General features: G+C 37.5%; 1 protein-coding gene across 2 annotated transcripts in view; it reads right to left on the bottom strand.

Annotated features, from left to right (window-relative positions):
- Positions 1-15,697, bottom strand: part of BckdhB (Branched chain keto acid dehydrogenase E1 subunit beta) — a 91,644-nt gene extending 75,947 nt beyond the window's left edge. The window contains exons 1-3 of one of the 2 annotated variants that reach the window (XM_068294118.1): positions 15,525-15,697; positions 15,093-15,222; positions 14,049-14,126 (exon numbers count right to left, since the gene is read on the bottom strand). In XM_068294118.1, the coding sequence (XP_068150219.1) occupies positions 14,049-14,126; positions 15,093-15,222; positions 15,525-15,636 (320 nt within the window). In that variant the 5' untranslated portion in view covers positions 15,637-15,697. Of the gene's footprint in view, positions 1-14,048; positions 14,127-15,092; positions 15,246-15,524 lie in introns of both variants that reach the window. The other variant, XM_068294119.1, reaches the window with a different exon arrangement.
- Between the last annotated feature and the right edge of the window lie 6,248 nt (positions 15,698-21,945).

Raw genomic sequence — 21,945 nt, 5'->3', positions numbered from 1 at the left:
ACTCTGACGTGCTATCTTGGCGATGGGTGCCCACCCAGCATAACGTTGCAGACGATGGCACGAAATGGACAAAGATGCCAGACATGACCGGGAATTCAAGGTGGTTTGTTGGCCCGAGATTCTTGTATGAACAAGAGACACAATGGCCTAGCATGGAGCAGAGCCCGAGCAAGACGAGTGAAAGTATCTTGCACCACGAGGAGAAAGTTAAAGGGAACTCTAGTTTGGCTTGCATCACACCTGATCCGGAACGATTCGGAACGTTGGAAAAGCTACGGGCGGTACAAAAGCGAGTTCTAAACTTTTTGCAAGGCATATGTAAGAGGCCTTGCGGAGAACAACTGATGAACATTTTGGCTATAAACCGCGATGTGGAAACCGATGCAGTTTTTATTCGTGCATGCCAAGAAGAGGAGTTTCCAGAAGAGATCAGATGCCTAAACCAAGGACATGGCATAACAAATAGGAAAAGTAAGCTGTTTAAGTGCACTCCTTACCTGGACGAGTTAGGAGTGCTACGTATCAAAGGACGAATCGACAGAATTGAAGGAGTAGATATGGACACTAAGCGACCCATTATACTACCGCAAAAGCATAGAGTAACGTTTCTGATTGTGGAGTACTATCACAGGAAGAATTACCATTTGCACAATGAAATTATCGTTAACGAGGTACGACAGCGGTACTGGATAACCGGCTTACGCGCTTTAGTGAGAAAAGTCGCGAACGCCTGTGTAGCGTGCCGTATACGAGTGGCCCGACCAGTGCCACCAAAGATGGGCGATTTACCAAAGGAGAGGTTATCGCCGCACACACAACCATTCACTTTTACTGGAGTGGACTGCTTCGGCCCATTTGAAGTCGCAGTGGGCCGCAGGCACGAGAAGAGATGGGGTGTGTTATTCACATGCCTTACGACCCGAGCGGTACACCTAGAAATTGCTACATCACTGTCAACCGACTCATTTCTTTGCGTATTGAAGAGTGTTAAGAGGAGCGTTTGCTGACGTAGAGCAAATTTTGAATTCAAGGCCTCTGAGGTATGTGCCTTTAGAAAGCGCCGAATCGGAAGCATTAACGCCGAACCATTTTCTAAAAGGCAGTTCTAGTGGCCTACGTGAGAGCGGTTCACTGCAACAGTCTGGGCCGCAACTCGCAAAAGGGTATCGTGTTGCCAGCCAAATTGCCGACCGTTTCTGGAAGAGGTGGCTAAGAGAATATCTACGTACAATCACAAGGCGCACGAAATGGTTCCAACCACAGCTCGAGCCGGTAGCAGTAGGTGACGTGGTGATAATTGTAGACGATGCCGCTAAACGTAATACGTGGCCAAAGGGAAGAGTGATCGACGTTCATCGTGGGAAAGACGGACAGGTGCGAAGCGCAGATGGACTTGTGACGCGACCAACAGTGAAGCTGGCCGTACTGAATTTGGAGAGTAATCCACCGCACGAAGACGCTGGTGAATTACGGGGTGGGGAATGTTGCGGTGCAGGCTTAATTGCCGCCCCGCGCCAGTAGAAAGGCTTACCCAACGCGCCCCTGGTTTTTATTTTCTCTCATTCGAAGAAGAACAGTTAGAATTTATTTTGTCTTTGCTTGCACTTATGACAGAGCGGCGGCCCGCTATGACGGCGCGCCAGTCACAGAAAATTAGGCAAGCAGGAAAGACGTGAAAAGGAGAGAAAAACACAAATGTAAGATAAAATAGAAACATGTGAGAAATTTGAATTAACATTGAAATAAAGATTTCAGCCAACCGATCTAACCGATCGATATGCCCACAAATTGTGCAACTGAATATAGCGCAATACAACACAAAACCGGCGTTTAATTGTTTGGTTAGAGGGCTCGGGGTATATGTTCGACTCGCGAACTTTTTTGGAGTTGTCCCACGTCACGACCTGAACATTTTCTACAATTGTGCTTACAATAATGAGATCCTTTGATGAAGCTACAAAAATACTAAGCGGGGACACATATTGCACTACCAGTAGGGTGATTCCAATAATCAACATTTTTAAAGTAAAATTGCAAAAATTAAATGATAACTTAGTCGAGGCAAAAAACATGAAGGAGTTCTTGCTTCTCGATATAAAAAAACATGAAGGAGTTCTTGCTTCTCGAAATAAAAAGGCACATGGATTCAATAGAACAGGTATTTTTTAATATTATATATACTATATATATATTATATATTATTCTTTAAATATATATTTTATATTCATTGTTTTAGGTATCGATTCTGGTGAGGGCCACGTTGCTCGATACAAGGTTTAAGAAATTATATTTTAAAGATCCTTGAGCAAGTAATAAGGTTCTTATAAAAATTAAATCATTATTCAAACCAAACGACAATAATAAAGACCAACATCATCATCTGGCCCAACTTCAGAATACATACATATGTAGATATTATGTGTTTGTTTTCCATAATAACGATATGAAAGCATAAGTAAACGACCTAAAATACCATTAAATATTTATTTTATAATCACATGGGAAAGTTTAAATCCGACATCGATGTTTGATTTTGAAAACATCGATGGACATTGACATCGATGTTCCATATAAAATTTACATCACTAGCAGAATTCAACTGTACGCCTTCGGGAAAAGTACAGTCAAGAAAATTGTACTTGAGAAATAACGAATTGATTTAAAACAAGTTATTTTTGTATATACGCTATATAGCGTATGTAAGTAAAGCTCGATATGTGAAGCTCTCGCCGTGAACATCTCATTAAGATATTTGTGGCAGAATATTATAACAGATTTAAACAGAACTCAAAATACTATAATTTCATGTTTAAATTCTATAAGAACTTTGTGTTTTCATCACATTTTATATAAGTAAATACAAATTTTAAAAATTTTCCTTTTTGTTTTTATAATTTTTTTTTTTTTTTTTTTTTTTTTGTTTAGGCATTTTACAAATTTAATTAAGTAAAACAAGAAAATAGTACATACATACATAATAATAATCATAATAATAATAAAAAAATATAAGTAAATTTGTATTTAAATTTAAAAATAAACTAAATAATAAACATAATATTACACTTTAATTTTTTTTTTTTTGTTGCTGTTGTTGTTTGTTGTAAATAACCAAACATTTATTACAAATTTGTGTGTGTGTGTGTGTGAGAGAGTGTATATGTGTTCTGTCAGTATGGCAATTTTTTGTCTCGTCTGTCTCTGTATGGGTATATGATATCCGATTTATTATATACATAGTTATATATAGAAATCATTTATATATATATTAACATTAGAGGTTATAGCCAATCAATTGAATGCATAAAAAATAAACCGTCGACAGTTTAGTTTAGCCAGTTGCAAGTTCTTTACTCCTCTCTGTTATAATATTTCCAGCTAATGAGAATAACCTTGCTTGGCCTGAGATTAAATCCGTACAAATTTTTGTGTTAAAAGAAAATATAGAAGTTGATGATGGCGTTTAAGGTGTTGATGGGTGATTTGTATACGAGTTAGACATAATTAAGGATGCACAAAATTCTTTCACTAAATCTCGCTCATTCGCTTGCATACTGGAGGGTATAAAAAATTAAACTTTTTTTGTTAAATGTTTATTATTTTTACAACAACAAATAACTCGTTTTTTTTTGTGCGAAAAACTCTACAGCGTTATCTGGGGAATTTTATTCTTTAACTAACGCAATTTGATTTTTTCATTTCCGATGATTCTGTGACCATTTATGTTGTTCACCGCAAACCACTATTTTTTCGAGGAGATTGCCTATATTTCACTCAATTTTCAATATTTTTGGATGAAAATTTAAAAAAAAAAAACTTTCTCCTCGCACCGCTGTCCAAACATGCCAACTGCTCTCCTAACAGAAACAACTCCCCACTCTACTTTCCAAGATGAATAGAGGTTTTATCTCACCAGACTGACCCTGCCATGCTCACACACAAGGAAGGAGTATGCGGAGTGCGTCGAACAGCAGCAGGAGAACTTCTCCTGGAATTGAAGAAACATGATGACGGCGGAACGCTATCCCGAAACAAGGCGTTACAGCAAGCGCTTGCAGACGAAAGACGGGTCAAGCTCATCACTGAAAAGGTCACATTTGAAATCAGGGATATACCTTACTATTCTAAACTAGCGGCGTGCATTGTTAAAAAGAGCCATAAAGGAGAGCCAGGCTGACTGTTGGAAGAAGCTCTGCGCGGATGCCGATGACCAACCCTTCGGAACGGCTTACAAGTTGGCAATGGCAAACTTGCCAAACGCCCATCCCCCACAGACGGAGCGCTACTCACAAATAAAGTAAAAACGCTATTCCCAGAGCGGCCAATATTGCAGCCTTCAGTTGTAAGAGCCCAACAACAGATTTCTATTCCCGGCTATATTACCGATGAAGAAATCGTGCTGGCTGCCAAACGCTTTAAAGGCAACGGAGCGCCTCGCCCGGATGGATTTCCTGCTGGTGCCATTAAGCTTATCGCACTGAAGCAGCCCTCGAATCTGGCCGATGTGTTCAACTCCTGCTTGTGCCAAGGAGTCTTTCCAGCAAGATGGAAAAGACAGAGGCTGGTACTAAAAGGAGGAAAAACGGACGACCCTTCAGCGTAAAGGCCACTCTGCATGATAGATGTGCTGGGAAAGGTTTTCTAATCGATTATTTGCAACAGACTAGAAGCCTTCATCGACACTCGGAATGGATTTTCGGAGCACCAAATTGGCTTCCGAAAGAAGTGTAGTACGGTCGACGCAATACTCAATGCCACCGAAATACCAAAGGAGGAGACAAAGAATACTGCCTTATCACCACTCTTGATGTCCGAAACGCATTCAACTCAGCGAGCTGGATTTGCATAATCGAGTCACTGCAGCGCTTGGCTGAACCAGAATACCTGGGTGCAATGATTCGTAAATATTTCGAAGACCGGATACTTATGTACGAAACCGACAGAGGGCAACAGGAATATAACGTCATGGAACGTCATCTATGACGCAGTGCTTCGTCTGGACATGCCACCAAGGACTCAAATCATCGAATTCGACGACATAGCAGTGGTCACAGTGGCAAAAGAGCTGGGAGAAGCAGAGGCCAGGACCAACGACGCCGTGCTCTCAATTGTTTCCTGGATGCAAAGGAATTCTCTGACTCTGGCCGCACACAAAACAGAGGCCCTACTAATTAGCAGTAGGAATCGTGTTGAGGCTGCATTAATGTTGCAGGTTGCGTCATCCACTCCAAGCCGGAAATTAAACATCTCGGGGTAATGGTCAACCATGGGCTAACATATAAGCACCATCCTCTGCATGTAGCCGACAAAGTAGCAAGGGCAACCTCAGCCATAGCAAGGTTAATGTGCAACCACGGTGGCCCCCGACAAAACAGCAGATGGCTCATCACCACTGTGGTACGATCCGTCCTCCTAGCGATGTCGAACCAATCATACAGCCGCTCCTGCATATCGCAATATAGAGCCTGTGCATTACGTGCGTTTCGAACCGTATCCGAAGATACTGCCTTAGCTTTATCGGGAATGGCGCCACTCGATATCGTTGCTTTAGAGGCCTGAAGCAACACTACAGCAGCTCAAAAAAAGAGAGGTGTTCTTTCACACATGGCAGGACCGCCGGCGCCATTTTCCCAGCGGACGCTAGACAAACCGCCTTATACCTAATGTGCGGGAATGGGTGAGTCAAGGCATTGGGAGGCCATTAATAGTCCATGACTTGAAGGATATATTACTTAGCTCGCAAAACAATTGACTCGCAGTTAGCCACCTAGCTGCAGTAATCATACAGTCCTTGCGTCGCGCTGAACTTCCGCGCAACCAGAATTCAAACTCTAGATGAGTATCTAGATGAGGCTTTCATGCCATCTCCCCCTCGTAAAGTAATAACTTCAGCGTTGGTTCCGCGATGGGATACGGATCTAAGGTAGGTTTCAGTGCAATGAGGTGACCCCTAACCAAGGTCAATACCAAGTCCCACGCTTTTCGGCTTTCAATGCTTTTACGCCTATACAATAAAAAAAATATCAAAGAAGTTAAATTCGGCTATGCCGAAGTTTATATACCCTTGCAGTCCTTGACAATAATAATTTCACATGTTCAAAATTTGTTTTCTGCAACTCAATTCATTAATATACAAACAAAACAATTTTACTCTTCATACTATGTACAATTTGTTCTTCTTCTTCCCTCATTCCCTAAGCAAAGCAACGCACGCATACACATACAGTTTATGTAGCGTTGCGTCTGTGTGAGTATGCATGTGCTCTGTTGATTTGATGATGACGTAGTAGGCAGCAAGCAGAGCTGCCGGCAGCGATTGAGCCGATTTATATAGACTGTAACTTGTGTTCTATTTATCCGATCAGGGTCAAATTTTGGGATCTGAGATTTTATATCAAATTCTATTATATTGGTAAATTTCATGGGGATACTCCAATTTTTGCAAAAATTTTTGTTCCAGAGCTATATGATATAGTAGTCCGATCCCAAAGATTTTCATACTTTATCTCACCCGGGTAAAAAAAAGCTCCCAAAAAAAATTTCATCCCGATAGCTCTTAAGATGGCTGAGTAAAACGCGTACGCACCGACGGACAGACGGACAGACGGACATGGCTATATCGACTTAGCTTCTCATGCTGATCAAGAATATATATACTTTATGGGGTCGGAAACGTCTCCTTCTGTGCGTTACAAACATCTGACCAATTTTATAATACCCTCTGCAAGGGTATAAAAACACTACTTTCAAGCGGGGCTTAGTTTTCGCTCTTATGTTTAAGCTAGAGTTAGTTCCCCAATGAAATGAATGAAAGAAGGAGATTAAATTCGCACATACATATAATTTGCTTTCCTTGATTTTCAAAATCAAGAAACGACTTTCGCGCATAATTCATGTATTTATTCTCTCTTTATTTCCTCTTCAAAAAGGGAGAAATTTTGGCCAACTATTCATACACATATATGTCTCCATTATATCAGGCGCCATATTTGTAAGCCTACTTCAAGATTTTTATCCTCGCAATTTCCAAATAAGTCTCGAAAAAATCTAAGTAATGCAGTCAGAGTGTATGAATGTGAGAATAATTTATTTTACAAAGAAATAAATCCAGTGCAAATCAAGCTTCATATGTCCATAGAAATAAAAGTGTGTGCGCTAAGTAAAATGTGATTCTAAAAAAAAGAATAATTTTTAACACAAATTAATTAAAAATTTAAGAAAAGGCAAGTGAACCACCCTTTCATATAAAAAAGGCCACTCATAACATATCTACACATATCCGTAAATAAATTTATATTCCATAAAATTTCACAACGGTTTCATTGCCCGCCTTGAGTTATGCGGAACCATGCTCCGTCTACCGTCGCACATTTGGGCCTCTGCTCGGATAGCGTTGCAAAATTCAGTTCTTTCATGATCGCGTTTGGCAAAAATGATATATGATATATGCAAATTTTGGAAATCGGGTGAGATTCGTGTGTGCTAGAGGCGCCCAAATAATAGGTACCCCTTAAAATTAATTTATTTTGACTTTAAATTAGCACAACTTTTTTCTTTTACCTTAATCACCAAAATTTAAATGCACATTTGTTTATTGAACATTTGTGTATTGTTTACCATAATTTGGAAAAGAATTTCAAAAGTTACAACAAAAAATATGAAATTTCAGAATTTCGTGCTTGATGAAAATAATAGGTACACTTTAATATATACATATATGACTTTCTACAACGTTAGATTGCTAATTACCTGATTTGGAAAAACTGACAAGGCAGGTAAATGTTATTTAAGTTGATGAAAAATTTGTCCTACTTGGTTGGTCGTTTTTATTTCCGTTTACCTAATTGGATGTAAATATTAAGTTAAGTACGTTTTTTACCTAATTAATACAAGAAGGGTAATACCGATTTTTGCTGGGATACCTGGGATTGACGAAGGAGAAGTACCTAATTTTAAGGAGTTCCTTAAAAAGTCATTACGTCGATGTTCTTCCCGGATACAAAAACATTGGATTTGCCAAGAAGGAAGCAGTACCAGTTCATGGCTTCTGTAGTTCCTTTGCGCCTGAGAAGTGAAAGTTCTGAACATTGGAGAAATCTTCGACCGTCATCGACCCACTATTGTCGGCCTTTGTTATTCAAATATGCAAAGGAGTCCTCGGAATTAATCTAATCAACTGTTGGCGACATAAAAAATCAAATAAACCAACTGAAACCTGCTGTTTTCCAAACCAAGAGTGGAAAGCATTTACGGTTAAGTTTGATTTTTTCCTGACAATGATTGATGGAAAAGTGTTAAAAGAAATTACAAACACTTCCTCAACGTTAAGGTGTCCAATTGGCAAAAAAACTCAAAAAGTTTTTCAGGACTTAGACGATTCAACGAGTGAGGAGAACTGCTACGAATATGGAATTTCTTCGTTGCATTGCAGAATAAAGTGTATGGATTTTATTTTGAAGCTAGCTTACACACTTCCTCGGCCAGGAGAAACAAAAACGGATAAAACATCTCGTGAGGATATTCAGAGCAGGAAGGAGATTATACAAGCTGAATTCTCTCGGAAGCTGGGACTGAAAGTTGACTGCCCAAAGTACGGATACGGAAACACGAATGATGGAAATACTTCAAGGAGATTTTTTGAAAATGAAAATGAAATGACATCTTTTATAACAGGTGTTAGTCAAGAGATCATTAAGGCTGTTATCTTGAATGTTATAAATTGCAAGGAAATGGTAAATGGTGAAAAATTTTCCGAATATACTTCAAGGACTGCTCAACTTTTGACTTAATTGTATCCGCAAAAAAAACTTACCCCAACGGTACATAGGATTTTGGCTCCCGGAAAGGATTTAATAGAACTTCAGTGTTTACCAATTGGAGAGTTATCCGAAGAAGCACATGAATGTAAAAACAAGGACTACAAAGGGTTCAGATATACTAATACATTAAAAACTTCTCGTGTTAGACAAAATGAAGATCTTTTTAACATGCTAGCAGCTTCTTCGGACCCACTTATTGCATCACTGAGACACGTGCGATCACGAAAGGATTTGGAAAATAGCAACTATAGTCCCGAAATGTCGAGTTTATTAGATATTGATGTAACCATTGAAAATTATTTTGAAGAAAATCAACTATCTATAGCAAATTTTCAAAATTGCAAGTACTGTTGGAAAGAAGGATCATTATAGGAATAACAAATCTTGGCGTCATCCGCAAACATGAGCACGCGTGAATGAGCCAAGGCCAAAGGCAAATCATTTATAAACAATGTAAATAATAGTGGGCCCAGATGACTGCCTTGGGGTACACCTGACGTAACTCGAACAGTTTTAGATATCGAGAAACGAAAAGACACCTTTTGGGTTCTGCCAATAAGATACGACTTTAACCAAGCCAATAGTTTTGGGAAAAACCCCATGATGTTTCGCGAGAAGCATAGAAAGCCGTATCGAAAGCCTTACTAAAGTCAATATAAATAACATCACTTTGACACTTTTTACGGAAGCCATGGTGTACAAGGGTAGTCAATTCTAAAAGGTTGGTAAGCGACGAACGACCTTTCATGAAGCCATGCTGACAAAGAGAAATAGTGGATCTGGATAGGTGTTGAAGGTTTTGATTGCCAAAAGTTTGGCAATGCCACGGTAGTTAGAAACATCCGATTCGCTACCCTTTTTAAAAAGCGGAATAATAATTTAATTTCCTTCCAAATATCAGGAAAGCTACAAGTCTCACTCGATATAAAGAATAACCCAGATAAAGGTTTAGATAGGGGAATCGAACACATTTTAAGGATGCAACTATGTATATTATCAGGTCCGGGAACGAAGGAAGACGTCATAGATGACAAGCTAGAGATAATACAGTCTTCAGTAATACTAGGAAAAAACATACAATTTAAATGTGGAATTGAGAAGGGATTGGGAGTGGGATTCGAAACAGTAGTAGAATAAGTCGACTGAAAGAATTTAGCAAACAGATCTGCAATATCCGAATCATTATTAGCAGTCTGGTCATTAAGTCTGAAGGTGGAAGATAGTACATTAGAGCGTCTTTTAGAATTGACAAAGTTGTAAAATCTTTTGGGGTTCTTATAAAATTCAACCTTACAGCGAATGAGATAATTTTTGTAGCATTGAGTATTTAAAAGACAAAATTGAGATTTAGCTATACAATAATTTGCATAGTCAAGTCGCGAACCAGTTTTTTTTAATCTTTTAAAATATCTCGATTTAGTGTTACGGAGATTAGAGAGCCTACGTGTGACCCGACCGGCGCGATGGAGACGGTAGAGACATTCACATAAGGAACGCATTTATCAATTAGAGAATTAAGAGCAGAGCAGAAAAACTTCACTGCACAATCTATATCGCAGCACTCAAATAGAAATGACCAATCAAAAGAGAAAATAAGGCTGTTAAGAAGATTGAAATTTGTTTCACGAAAACATCTACGACGAGAATTTGAGATGTTATTAAATGAATTAGTAAGGGATTTGTAAGAAATAGTAACTTCAATGGTAGGGTGTTAAGGATCTTCAGGTTTCACTAGTGGCTGTGTTTGTGATACAGCACTAACAGTGGGAACAGAGACAAAAACAAGATCAAGGATTCTTTTAGAAGAGTTAAGGAAAGAATTCAACTGACATAGTGGACATTCAAGTAGGCTATCAAGAAAAACATGTTGAGATGAAGGAATTAAGAAAGATAGATTATCATCAACAAGCCAAGAAATATTAGGCAAGTTAAAATCACCTAAAACTATAAGAAAATCACGATCTTTAAACTAAAAATAGTTCGTAAAGCATCAGCAAGGTGCACGTAGATCATGATACCAGAAGCTGGAAGAATATATGAACAAGAGATATATAGGCTAAAGTTAGAACATGTAACTTCGACGCAAATAAACTCATTCGAGTTGACAGCAATTAGTACTCCACCGCCACGACGGCCAAGACGATCAAGCCTATAAGAAATAAAGTTATTAGAAAGAATTTAATTATCCAAAACAGAGGAGTTAAGCAAAGTTTCAGAGAAAGCTAATATGTCAGCCGAAAAGGTTTGGCTATCACAGAACAGGTTCGAGAGCTTGGTAAAGAAGTCCTCTTACATTTTGATAATGAATGCAAAGACTAGACGTTTTTAGTTTTTTGAAGCAGAAGATAAATTAGGAAGGTGGACAGGCAACGGACGGGAGCGCCTTTTGGGCGCAAACTCGTGTACAACTAGGCCCATTATAAAAAGGTTGGCTGTTATCTTGAATGTTATAAATTTCAAGGAAAACTGGTATATTTTTAAAAATTAACCTAAAAGTGTGTTTAAAATCTAATTAAAAAGAAACAGTTTTCATTCAAATTTTAGAGGAAATATTATAATATATTGTAATATATAGAAATAGCACAGGAATATAAAAACATGTACTACAAATGGCAATGGATGCACCAATACAATAAAAACCTTTTATAATGCCGGCAGCCTCTTCTGATCAACTTATTACTTCGCTAAGACACTTGCTATTATAAAAGGATTTGGAAAATATCGACTTAATCAGCCATAATTAGCAAAAGTAACTTAAATTATGTTTAAAATCTGATTAAAAAATTAAAAAACGTTATATAAACGTTTGACCTTGAATGGGTTTAAAAGCTATGATTTTTGCAATTTCCTACTGTGCGTCGTCTGGTCATGGACGACGTTTGTCTCTAATCGAGTAACCAAAATATTTTGCGCTAAAAGTAGCGCACGATGGAATCATGTCCGTTCAGAGGACAACCTGGCAGACCTTTTTAGTCGGGGCCTGAGTGCGCAAGAACTGGTACACAATGATTTGTGATGGCATGGCTACGGGAACCGCAAGGGTTTCGTCGACAAGTTTCTCACGTCCTTTACGACCACCGCGATAGATTTCGCAGGTCCCTTTGAAAGCCACTCACTATGAAGCAATTTCGGGCTTAAGTACTGAGATTTTCTTGGCATCATTCGTTCGGTTTTTATAAAAGCGAGGGTGTCCTTAGCAGTCCGACAATGGCAAAACCTTCGAAGGCGCGTCTAGAGTTCTCAAAAAAGATTTCTTAAGGTCTGTCCAGCAGAAAATCTTATCAAACTATAGCCATCAGAATCTGTCCTGGCATTTCATTCGCCCCTGGGCACCACATATGAGAGGATTGTGGGTGGCATAGTCTTTAGCTGAACCTTGTCCGGAGCGCGCCATTAGCACTCCTGGAAGGGTGAGCATGTGTATGCTCAACAGGCAACACAAAGGTTAAGGACTAAGGGAGGCGAGCTTTCCCGAAAATGCTATCCTCACAGAGAGAACTACACAAACTACTTTCCAAGCGGGGCTTAGTTCTCGCTCTTAGATTTAGGCTAGTTTAGTTTCCCACTGAAGTGTAATAAAAAAACCAAGTGACATTGTGCGTGTCCATCATTTTGCGGGAGTTCTGTCCCCCCGCTAACCACTTAGCACAAATTCAACTAAAGTTTTAACTTTACTTTAATTAATATTGAGAAGTCGGCGGCTTTCTTCTTTTTCTGCCAACATTCTAATAATATCCTATAATGCTAGCTCTGCGGTTGCCGAAAGTGATTTTGCCATCACGTTTGATAAATAGTGGCTATTTGAGCCTCTATTGGTAACAAACTTTAAAGACGCTATTCAGTTTCTTAAAAATATTGTGAATTTTCGAAATCCATTGATTTCATCCCATGTAGTAAATATATAATTGTCAGTTCACATATCAATTGTAGCTGATGCTCCTCCGCTGCGAAAAATTTAAGAAATCACCTCACGCAACTCTTTTTTTATCGTTTGCTGACTTCGCTTCTCGAAACAGTTATAGGATCCGAAAGAAGGTCATCTACCGTAACACGCTCCAATCTTTACAAAAAATTTTACCATTTTCATTAGTTCGGCACCTTTTAATTAAATTAAACCATTAGTTCATAAAAGTAATTTAATTGAATAGAAAATATCAAAGAAGCTAACCTCGGCTATGCCGAAGTTTTTATACCCTTGCGGTCGTTAGCAATAATATTTTTACTTTTTGAGATTTATTTTTTTGCAACTCAATTCATTAACACACAAACAAAACATTATTACTCTTTTTACTACAATTTTTTCTTCCTTTTACATCTTTCCCTAAGCAACGCACGCATACACATACAGTTCATGTAGCGTTGCGTCTGTGTGTGTGTATGCATGTACTCTTTTGTTTTGATGATGACGTAGTAGGCAGCAAGCAGCGCTGCCGGCAGCGATTGAACCGATTTATATTGATTGTAACTTGTGCTCTTTTTATCCGATCGGATTGAAATTTTCGAATCTGAGTTTTCATATCCAATACTATCATCGTAGTCAATTTCATGGGGATACTCCAATTTTTATGAAAATGTTTCATCTACGGCTGTATGATATGATGTCCGATCCTGACAATTTTCATACTTTATCTGCTCCGAGCTATAAGGAGCTCAAATAACAAGTTTCATCTCGATAGCTCTTAAGATGGCGACGTGAAGTTGATTTGCACAGACGGACATGGCTATATCGACTCAGCTTCTCATGCTGATCAAGAATATATATACTTTATTGGGTCGGAAACGCCTCCTTCTGTGCGTTACAAACATCTGACCAATTTTATAATACCCTCTGCAAGGGTATGAAAAGTACATTTTAGTGCAGAAAATGATTGGCAATCTTTCGTAACCCAATTGGCACAAACATTGGCTGTCTCGTTTTTATCTTCAGCAGACACTTTTTAGGACTATCGTTTTATTTATTTTTTAGCAAAACTTAAGCCTGTTCAAGTTATTATATTTTAGAACAACGTTTGGCAGTACACAAAACTGAAAACATCTGAAATAAAAATACTGAGAAAAACAAAATAATATTTTTGATATTCCCTTAAAATTCAACTTAGCGACTAAATTGCACTCATTGTACGATTGGAAGCACCTAATTATTTTAGCGAGGAAAAAATTGTTTTTGTTTTGTAATAAATATAGTGCAGTGTTATTTATTTAAAATTTTAATTTGTAAGGTTGTATACAAACCCAGCAATTCCTTGCTCACACAGAGGCGTATTAAATACTCGATCATTTCCATACTTGTCACGCAAATTAACAGAACAACTGTTGAGAGGAAGACAAAAATTTGAATTAATAAGGAAAACATAGGAAAAATGCAAATTGAAGATAACATAAACGTATGAAACAATAACAGACAATCAATCTAATCTAATCTAACGTTAAAAAATTTAAATTGAAGAAACTACTATATTTTTTAACGTTTGCAGTCCTCGGTAGATGAGTTGTCTAAATGGCCCGGTCATTTGGGCAACTGAACAACAAGGATCCGGGTTCGAATCCTAGGATAGTGTATGGATGTAGTTTTCGTCTAAGCCGAAGGCCTTAGTTGCCAGGGCTTGTATATTCGGTTGATAATTTACAACTACATACATCGTATATCCTATACTTAATAATAATAATAATAACGGTTCATGCATGGCATAGTTAGAAGAATAACGACTAAGGGTTAAATAAAATATGATGAAAATAATATGATGTCTACTCCGTCTACATGGTACCGACAGATTTACCTAAACTAACAACTCGGGCGAGTCAATAATTCTACGGTTAGTTAAGGAAGGAAGGTTAATCAAAAGAAGACTACTAGAAGACACATTGACATTGCGATCCCAGCTTAAGCCACGAAGAGCAAATAGCTAGAACAGCTTCTGAACAGATTCAAGTCTAGTCCGGTGCGACTCATATTGAGGTGACCAAATGCAAGATCCATACTCTACGATAGGACGGACAAGTAAAAAGAACTTCAGTTGTAAAGGGTTGTTGAAACTTAATACGATCTTTTAATTGTGTTCGATGCGTTATGAATCAAAGATTGGTATAAAAGACTTTTTATAATTAGGTTTTCAGGTGGCTCACTTGGGAGATTTTACACATGTGCATGTACATATACATATGTTCTATGAAAAGTGTTTGTGATAAGCGCGATGTTGGGTTACGTAATCAACTGAACAAATAAAATAAAATTTCTTGGATGGCTGTAAGAGGCAATAATGTAAGTAAATAATTTACCGAAAGACTCCACCAAATCCCACATCTTCACCAAATAAAAGTGCCGTCTTATCTTCTTGAAGAGCCAAATCCATTGCATTATTGATAGCGTTGAACATGTTCATTTTTTTTAAATTGCCATTTCCGGGTTCTGAAATATGAATGTTAACGAAACTATCTTTATTATAAATAACATTGTTTATACATACATACATACTTAGGTACATACAGATGTATGTAAATATCAACGCATTAGGATTAACATGCAATGAAGGCAATTAAAAAGTAAAATTTACCATTTGTATGGATGTTTAAATGTACTTATGTATGTACATATGTATGTAGGTACATAAAGATTTAAATATGTACGTGTATACAAATGTATTTTGTATAAGTATGTACATATGTATGTGTAGTTATATTTCTTAAACTGTCGGTTCAATGCAAACTCACCACGAGTTCTGAAATATGTAAAATGAGACCGACACGACCTCCAAGATTGTAACTTTAATATTGCTCTGACATTACATTTTAAACCACTCAAAAATTGTCGAGACAAAATCATCTTTTTTATTATTAAAAATACTTTTTGAGGTAGAGCTGGCAAACTATTGATAGCACGTTCGAGGTATCGAATATTTACGTTTCTGCGCCACCATCAATATTTTTTATCCACTATCGATAGTAAACTGAAAATATATCGCAATGCGTTTTTTTACATCACATGTTCTTGTTTACTAAAATTTGGGTAAGTGGAATTTGTTAAAATAAATAGTAATCCTTTGTTATTGAGTGAATCTTTCATTGCTATTGGAATGGACAACTTTCTGATTGACAGTAATTTTATTTCATTTTATTGTTAGAACCGAAATTTAATATAGACATGCATATGTATAGATGGCGGCATCTGCAATGTGGAAGATAAAAATATGGTATTTTCTGCATTCCTGCAACATCATTTGATTTAAAAGGGTGTTTAGAAAAGCTGTACAGAAAGTTAGCGATCGCTGAATTTCCTTAATATTAAAAAGTGTTGATATGCTTGCGTTTTTACAACATAATAAATGGATCTTCCAGTAACTTTTTAGTAAACCATGTATGTTATTTTTACCAAAGTATTATAATTTTTGTTACTTTTGAAAAAACTCTTTTCAATGAACAATATAGTATGGTATTTTTACTAAAGTACTATAATTTTTGTTACTCTTCATATATACATTTGAATTCAAATGATAGTATCAATATATCGAATTTTTTATTCTAAACACCGAAAATATCGAATGGGCCCACTATCGATAGCTTGCCAGCTCTATTCTGAGGTAAGTAAGAGGTACGTAATGAAATACATGTTAATTACTTTTATATTAAATAATTGTTTACTTTGGCAATTCGGCCACAGAACAGAAAACTCATGAAAGAAATGTATGAAACATTTGAAAAAATGTTACATCATACATACATATGTACATAGGCATGTGCGTACATATATGTATGTTAGAAAAAAGATTCTGGTATCCTCAATCGAACAGTATTTTAAAAATTGAGTACAGCAGGGTACAGGGTACCTCACCGCAATCGATGAAACCAACGCTAAAGCAAACATCGTTTCACAGAAATGTCATTTGACAAACTGAAAATCTCTCTTATCTTCCTCCAACATTTGAATAATATTGCGAAGCTAATAAAATAAGTATGGAGTAAAGTAAGTACTGTTAAAATAAACTTCGATTATTTTATAAAAACGCCTTTGAAAAATTAAGCAGTGGTCGTTTTTTCTCAAAACGCCACTACCAAACTGCTGGAAAGTTTCCAGAAGGAGAAGAATAAACAGTTGCAAATATTTTTTTTACGGGTTTATGACACAGAGAAGTTACGATTTGCGCGCTATATAAGTTGAAAATTATTATTTTAGGTGCGGCGTCGGCCACTTGACACGCGAGTCCTATCCAGTTTTAGCCGCTTGGCAGTTTCTTCTGTAATAAAATTAAGTTCAGAACATGAATCTAAAAGTGCCCGTACAGTATGTAATTGGACAGCCTTATCCATTATGTGAATCCATGCTGTAGGAAGCATTTTTTTTTTATCAGTGTTTGTTAATAACGAAGTGCTTTGTGAATTAGCTATTGGATTGACAGATTGAACCGATGATGATAGGTTTTTCATCGGGGTGGAGGCGAATTGATGCAATAACGTGTGATGAGCTGATCGGCATAGGAGAGGTTCCTTCTAGTGAACTATTGCGCTGGCCGAGTTGACCTGTCTGATGACTTTCTAGGAACTGCCAGAATTCCTCCCACGTTGAAAGCTTGTCGAAGCTTTACTTTTCGTAGTAGACGCCTTTGGTCTGAGAATCAAACTTCGCAAGAAGTATGTGAAACATGATGTTATTCATTATTTCCTCAGTTGATCCTAGTGTAAGAAGTGATCCGCGTATAGCGGACGCATTATCGATGGGCTTCTGCAAAAATAGTTCTTCTGGTTGCTTGACCTTTATGTACATTTCATCCAAATTACTGCGCTCTTTATCAATTACGTGCAAATTTTCAATTTGTGTCTGAATATGAGTAATTTGCCCATAATGAGATTCAAGTATTTGAAATCTGCAATCTAGTGAATCGGCATCTTGTGTGAAGAGTGACAAACGACGAAAATATAACTGTTTGGTTTTATATTATTGTACATGTGCGAGTACAGTAATTGTTTGATTGAATACTTGTGGTTTCATTCCAATGACTTTACTGCAGTATGTGGAGAGTTTAAACGTGGTTTATGATGTCGACTTTTCTTCCTAGATGTCTAAACGGGTATTTGATGATTGATTGCCTCTTGCAATCTCTTTTTGGAGACTTGTGGTGGCTTAAGAAATTATGAAACGATGAGTCCAACTTAGTTGCATTTAACAGCAAGTTTTTGTCCTGTCACGGTCACCAAAATGTTGTTTCTCGGCTAGTTACTAAAATGCTTCTCGTTAGGAGATTCGATGCCTCATAACTTCCCTTGCCTATAGTTTCACAATTTTCCCGAAAAGATAAGTCGACGTTATCAGTCGCGATAGTGGGCTTGAGGTGTACGCATTCCAATTCGCAGCATCAAAAGTCAAAACAAACAGCGACCCGAAACAAAAGCCAAATTAAAAGAACAATTGCAACTGTAAACGGCACCGCGATGTCGCGAGTGCAAAAGAAATTGAAGACCGACCTAGGTCAACGAACCTTTTTCCAATTACTTTTCGCCACTGCAAACGCTAGATAATTCAGCCCTTGCTGATGAAAGTGACGATGGCATAGAAGAAATTGTGACAAAAAAAAAAAAAAAATACGTTCCTCCGTTAACGGTGCTAAAGTGCCCGGTTGATGAAATTCATAACATTTGCAAGTCAATAAACTGTACAAAATATTCGATTAACAAAATATCAATTGGTGTTAAACTTCATTGTGCTGACTTAAAAGACTACGAAGCAGCTTGCACCTTGCTAAAGGGAAAGCATGAATTTTTTTCCTACGCCAACAAAGATGAAAAGCCCTACAAAGCTCTTCTGTTTGGACTGGATAGATTAGACCCTGCAGTAGTCAAAAATGACCTGGTTAATCTAGGTTTGCAATGTACTGATGTGAAACTGGTACAAAGGAAAAGAATAGACAACAGCAACATGACAATGTATGTGGTTTTCTTTGTCAAAAAAACCATCAATCATAAACCACATACGAGTAAGGTGGGAATATCAAAAACGCCGCTCAAATAAAATAACACAATGCTACAAGTGCCAGATGTTTGGTCACGGTTCAATGAATTGCAACGTTAAATCCTACTGTTTGACGTGCGCTGGCAATCATAATACCGCCGATTGCAAGGAGACATCTTTCGTTAAGTGTGCTAACTGCAGCGGTGCACACAAATCTAACTTCCCAAACTGTCCAGCGCGGATAAATTACATCGGCTACAGAGGCCAGAGACCATTACGTTCCGTCGCAAATCCCATTAAAGCACCCACCCTACAGATGACCTCAAACTTGGAGCAGTATCCACCACTGCACTCGGAAAAACCCTCAAATCCCACATGGGTAAAACCCGTAGACCCTTTGGCAACGAGTAACCAGGATCTCTTTACGTTAGAGGAACTAACACTTGATCTTATTAAAAACCTTAGAAATTGTACTCTCTTTAACTTCTTAATCCGAAACAGTATCGATATCTGCCTAGTTACCGAAACCTGGCTAAACAGCAACATTACAATTAAGCGTAGAAACTTTTATGTTTACAGATATGATAGAGAAAATTCCAAAGGTGGAGGCGTAGCAATTAACTATAAAGTTCAGAAAAGTATTCACGATAGTCTACTCCCAGTTCCAAATACTAAATGTATAGAGACAATTGGAATTAGCATTCAGGATAACACAAGACGTCATACTGCAGTATATTGCTGCTATTTTCCAGGTGGGAGGTTAAACTCAGTGAACAAGCAACATTTTTCGACCGACTTGAGATTCTTAATAAACAGAAACGGGGATTTTCTATTAGGTGGCGATTGTAGGGCACATGCTTGGGGAAATTTACTTCAAGACATTTTAACCACATACAACGTCAGTATCTCTTTCCCGGCTGAGCATACACACATTCCTGCCAGTAGAAGAAGTCAGGCATCAACCCTAGATTTTTTTCTTACAAATTGTCCCGCAAGTATTAACAAAACAATTGTCATGAACGATCTTGGTTCTGATCATCTACCTGTCAAAACCCCATTTTCCAGTAATGTCCGCAATTCTCAGCCGTTTGTTTTCGACATGAAAAAAGCAAACTGGAGCAAATTTGCCAAAATCGTTTCATTACTACTGACTAGCACAAAAAGGATAGCTATAAATAACACTGAGGACTTAGATAACTCTGTAGCTTTTTTTAATAATGCCATTCACACGGCTAAGATCGCCAGCATTCCGCAAAAACAAATAGGGAATACAACAAAAGCCTTACCTCGCAGTATCCAACAGCTCATTAAACGCAGAAATAGCCATCGCCGCAAGTGGCTGGTGAATAGAAGCATAGACGATTTTGCCCTCTACGAATGGCTAAGTAAGGAAATAAATAAAGAGATTGCCAAATTCAGAAACGAATCTTGGAATAATCTCCTCTTCTCGTTAGACCCTGGTGGAATCTTTCAAAAGTGCTGAAGAAAAAGCGGGTCGATATTCCCATTCTTAAAAACAATACAATGATGTACGCTACCCCAGCTGAAAAAAATGTATTAGCAGAAACTTTTTAGGTCAACCATACGCTGACAAATAACCTTTCTTCCTATCGTCCAATTAGTCTGTTGTCGTCAACTAGTAAAGTCGTAGAAAAAGTTATCAAGAGCAAATTGAATTTATTTATTGAGGACAATAAAATATTACCTCCAGTGCAATTTGGTTTCCGTCAGGATCACAACACGATTCAGCCCCTTGTTAAAATCAATAATATTGTCAGATCAAACTTTTAAAGAGCCAAGTCCTCTGACATGATTCTGCTGGACATAAAGGCAGCTTTTGATTTAGTCTGGCACGATGGTCCGTTGTTCAAGCTAAATGCGATGTCAACTCCTCCAGAGTTAATTAAGCTAATTCAAAGCTTTTTAAGAGATCGTTTATTTAAAGTGCATATAGGCAAGTCTATGTCTCAGGAAATCTATATAGGTGCTGGATGTCCACAAGGCTCTTGCCTCTCACCGATCCTATATAACTTATTCACTTCAGACATTCCGATTCCAATCGGCTGCACTGCATCAATCTTTGCAGATGACACTGCTATGTTATCTGCTGGTAGCCTGGGTTCCGAAATTACAACAAACCTTAGTCAAGCATTTGATACACTTGTCTCATATTTTCACAAATGGAAAATACAAGTAAATAGCGAAAAAACTCGGGCAATATTCTTCACAAGAAAACGCAAAGCAATCTACCTAACAGGAACTTATATGTATAAGTTTAAACCAAGTGGATGTAAAGTGGGAACAACATGTTAAGTACCTTGGAGTTATCTTAGACAAGAAATTAGCCTTTAATGAACATGTCCGTCAAGTCAGGCACAAAATGAAATCGCGAACTGTCATGTTAAAAAGCTTCAAGTCACTCAAAACAAATTACTTAAAATGATTCATGATCTGCCCTGGCATTTTTCCACAAGCGAACTGCACCATAGATCAACCGTTGAACTAGTGGCGGTGAGACTCGAACGTCTCCTCAATAATTTTGAAAATACATAGATGTTTGTATTCAATGTATCCTCATATAAATATCCTAGCATAATTTCTAGTTTTAGTCGTAAGTTTTATCTAAATGTATATTCAAGGGGTTTTTTAATTAAATTTTCTCCCCAACTTATCTCATAATATATGTATTATCGTTAAGCAAACTATTATATATTTAATTTAAAAAATGCCAATGTAGCATGAACTCTTAACCCTTAGAATTATACTCACACATATCAAATGTATATATTAAAATTAGTGAATAAATGAAGGAATGAATGAAAAAAATAAGTCGACGTTATTCCGTTTGTACATTTATTTGCGTTCGTCGCATTCGAGTTTTCATGGTACAGTAAATTTTTAAAGCTATGTGCTACGAGAGAGAGTAAATCTAAGTTAACAAGTAAAGGGACACGCAAGAAGAGAGCCAACAGTGATGCAAGATTAAATTCTCGTTGAGCTTGCGATATATCGCTAGTTTAGCTATTTAACGCAATGAATTATATTTCAGAATAATTAAATTAATGAGTTTAAATTCAGGAGTTCTCCTCCAACAAGTCCAAAACGTCGCATTTGCCGGCTCATTGCAGAATGTTTAAGATTTAACATCATGTTCATCTGAAGAGGCCTCATCAACTCAGATGCATCAAACAA

Source organism: Drosophila tropicalis, unplaced genomic scaffold (assembly GCF_018151085.1).
Source record: "Drosophila tropicalis isolate 14030-0801.00 unplaced genomic scaffold, ASM1815108v1 contig_830, whole genome shotgun sequence".
NCBI lineage: Eukaryota > Metazoa > Arthropoda > Insecta > Diptera > Drosophilidae > Drosophila > Drosophila tropicalis.
The sequence above is the reverse complement of the archived record's forward strand: the minus strand, read 5'-3'. Positions and strand labels throughout refer to the sequence as shown.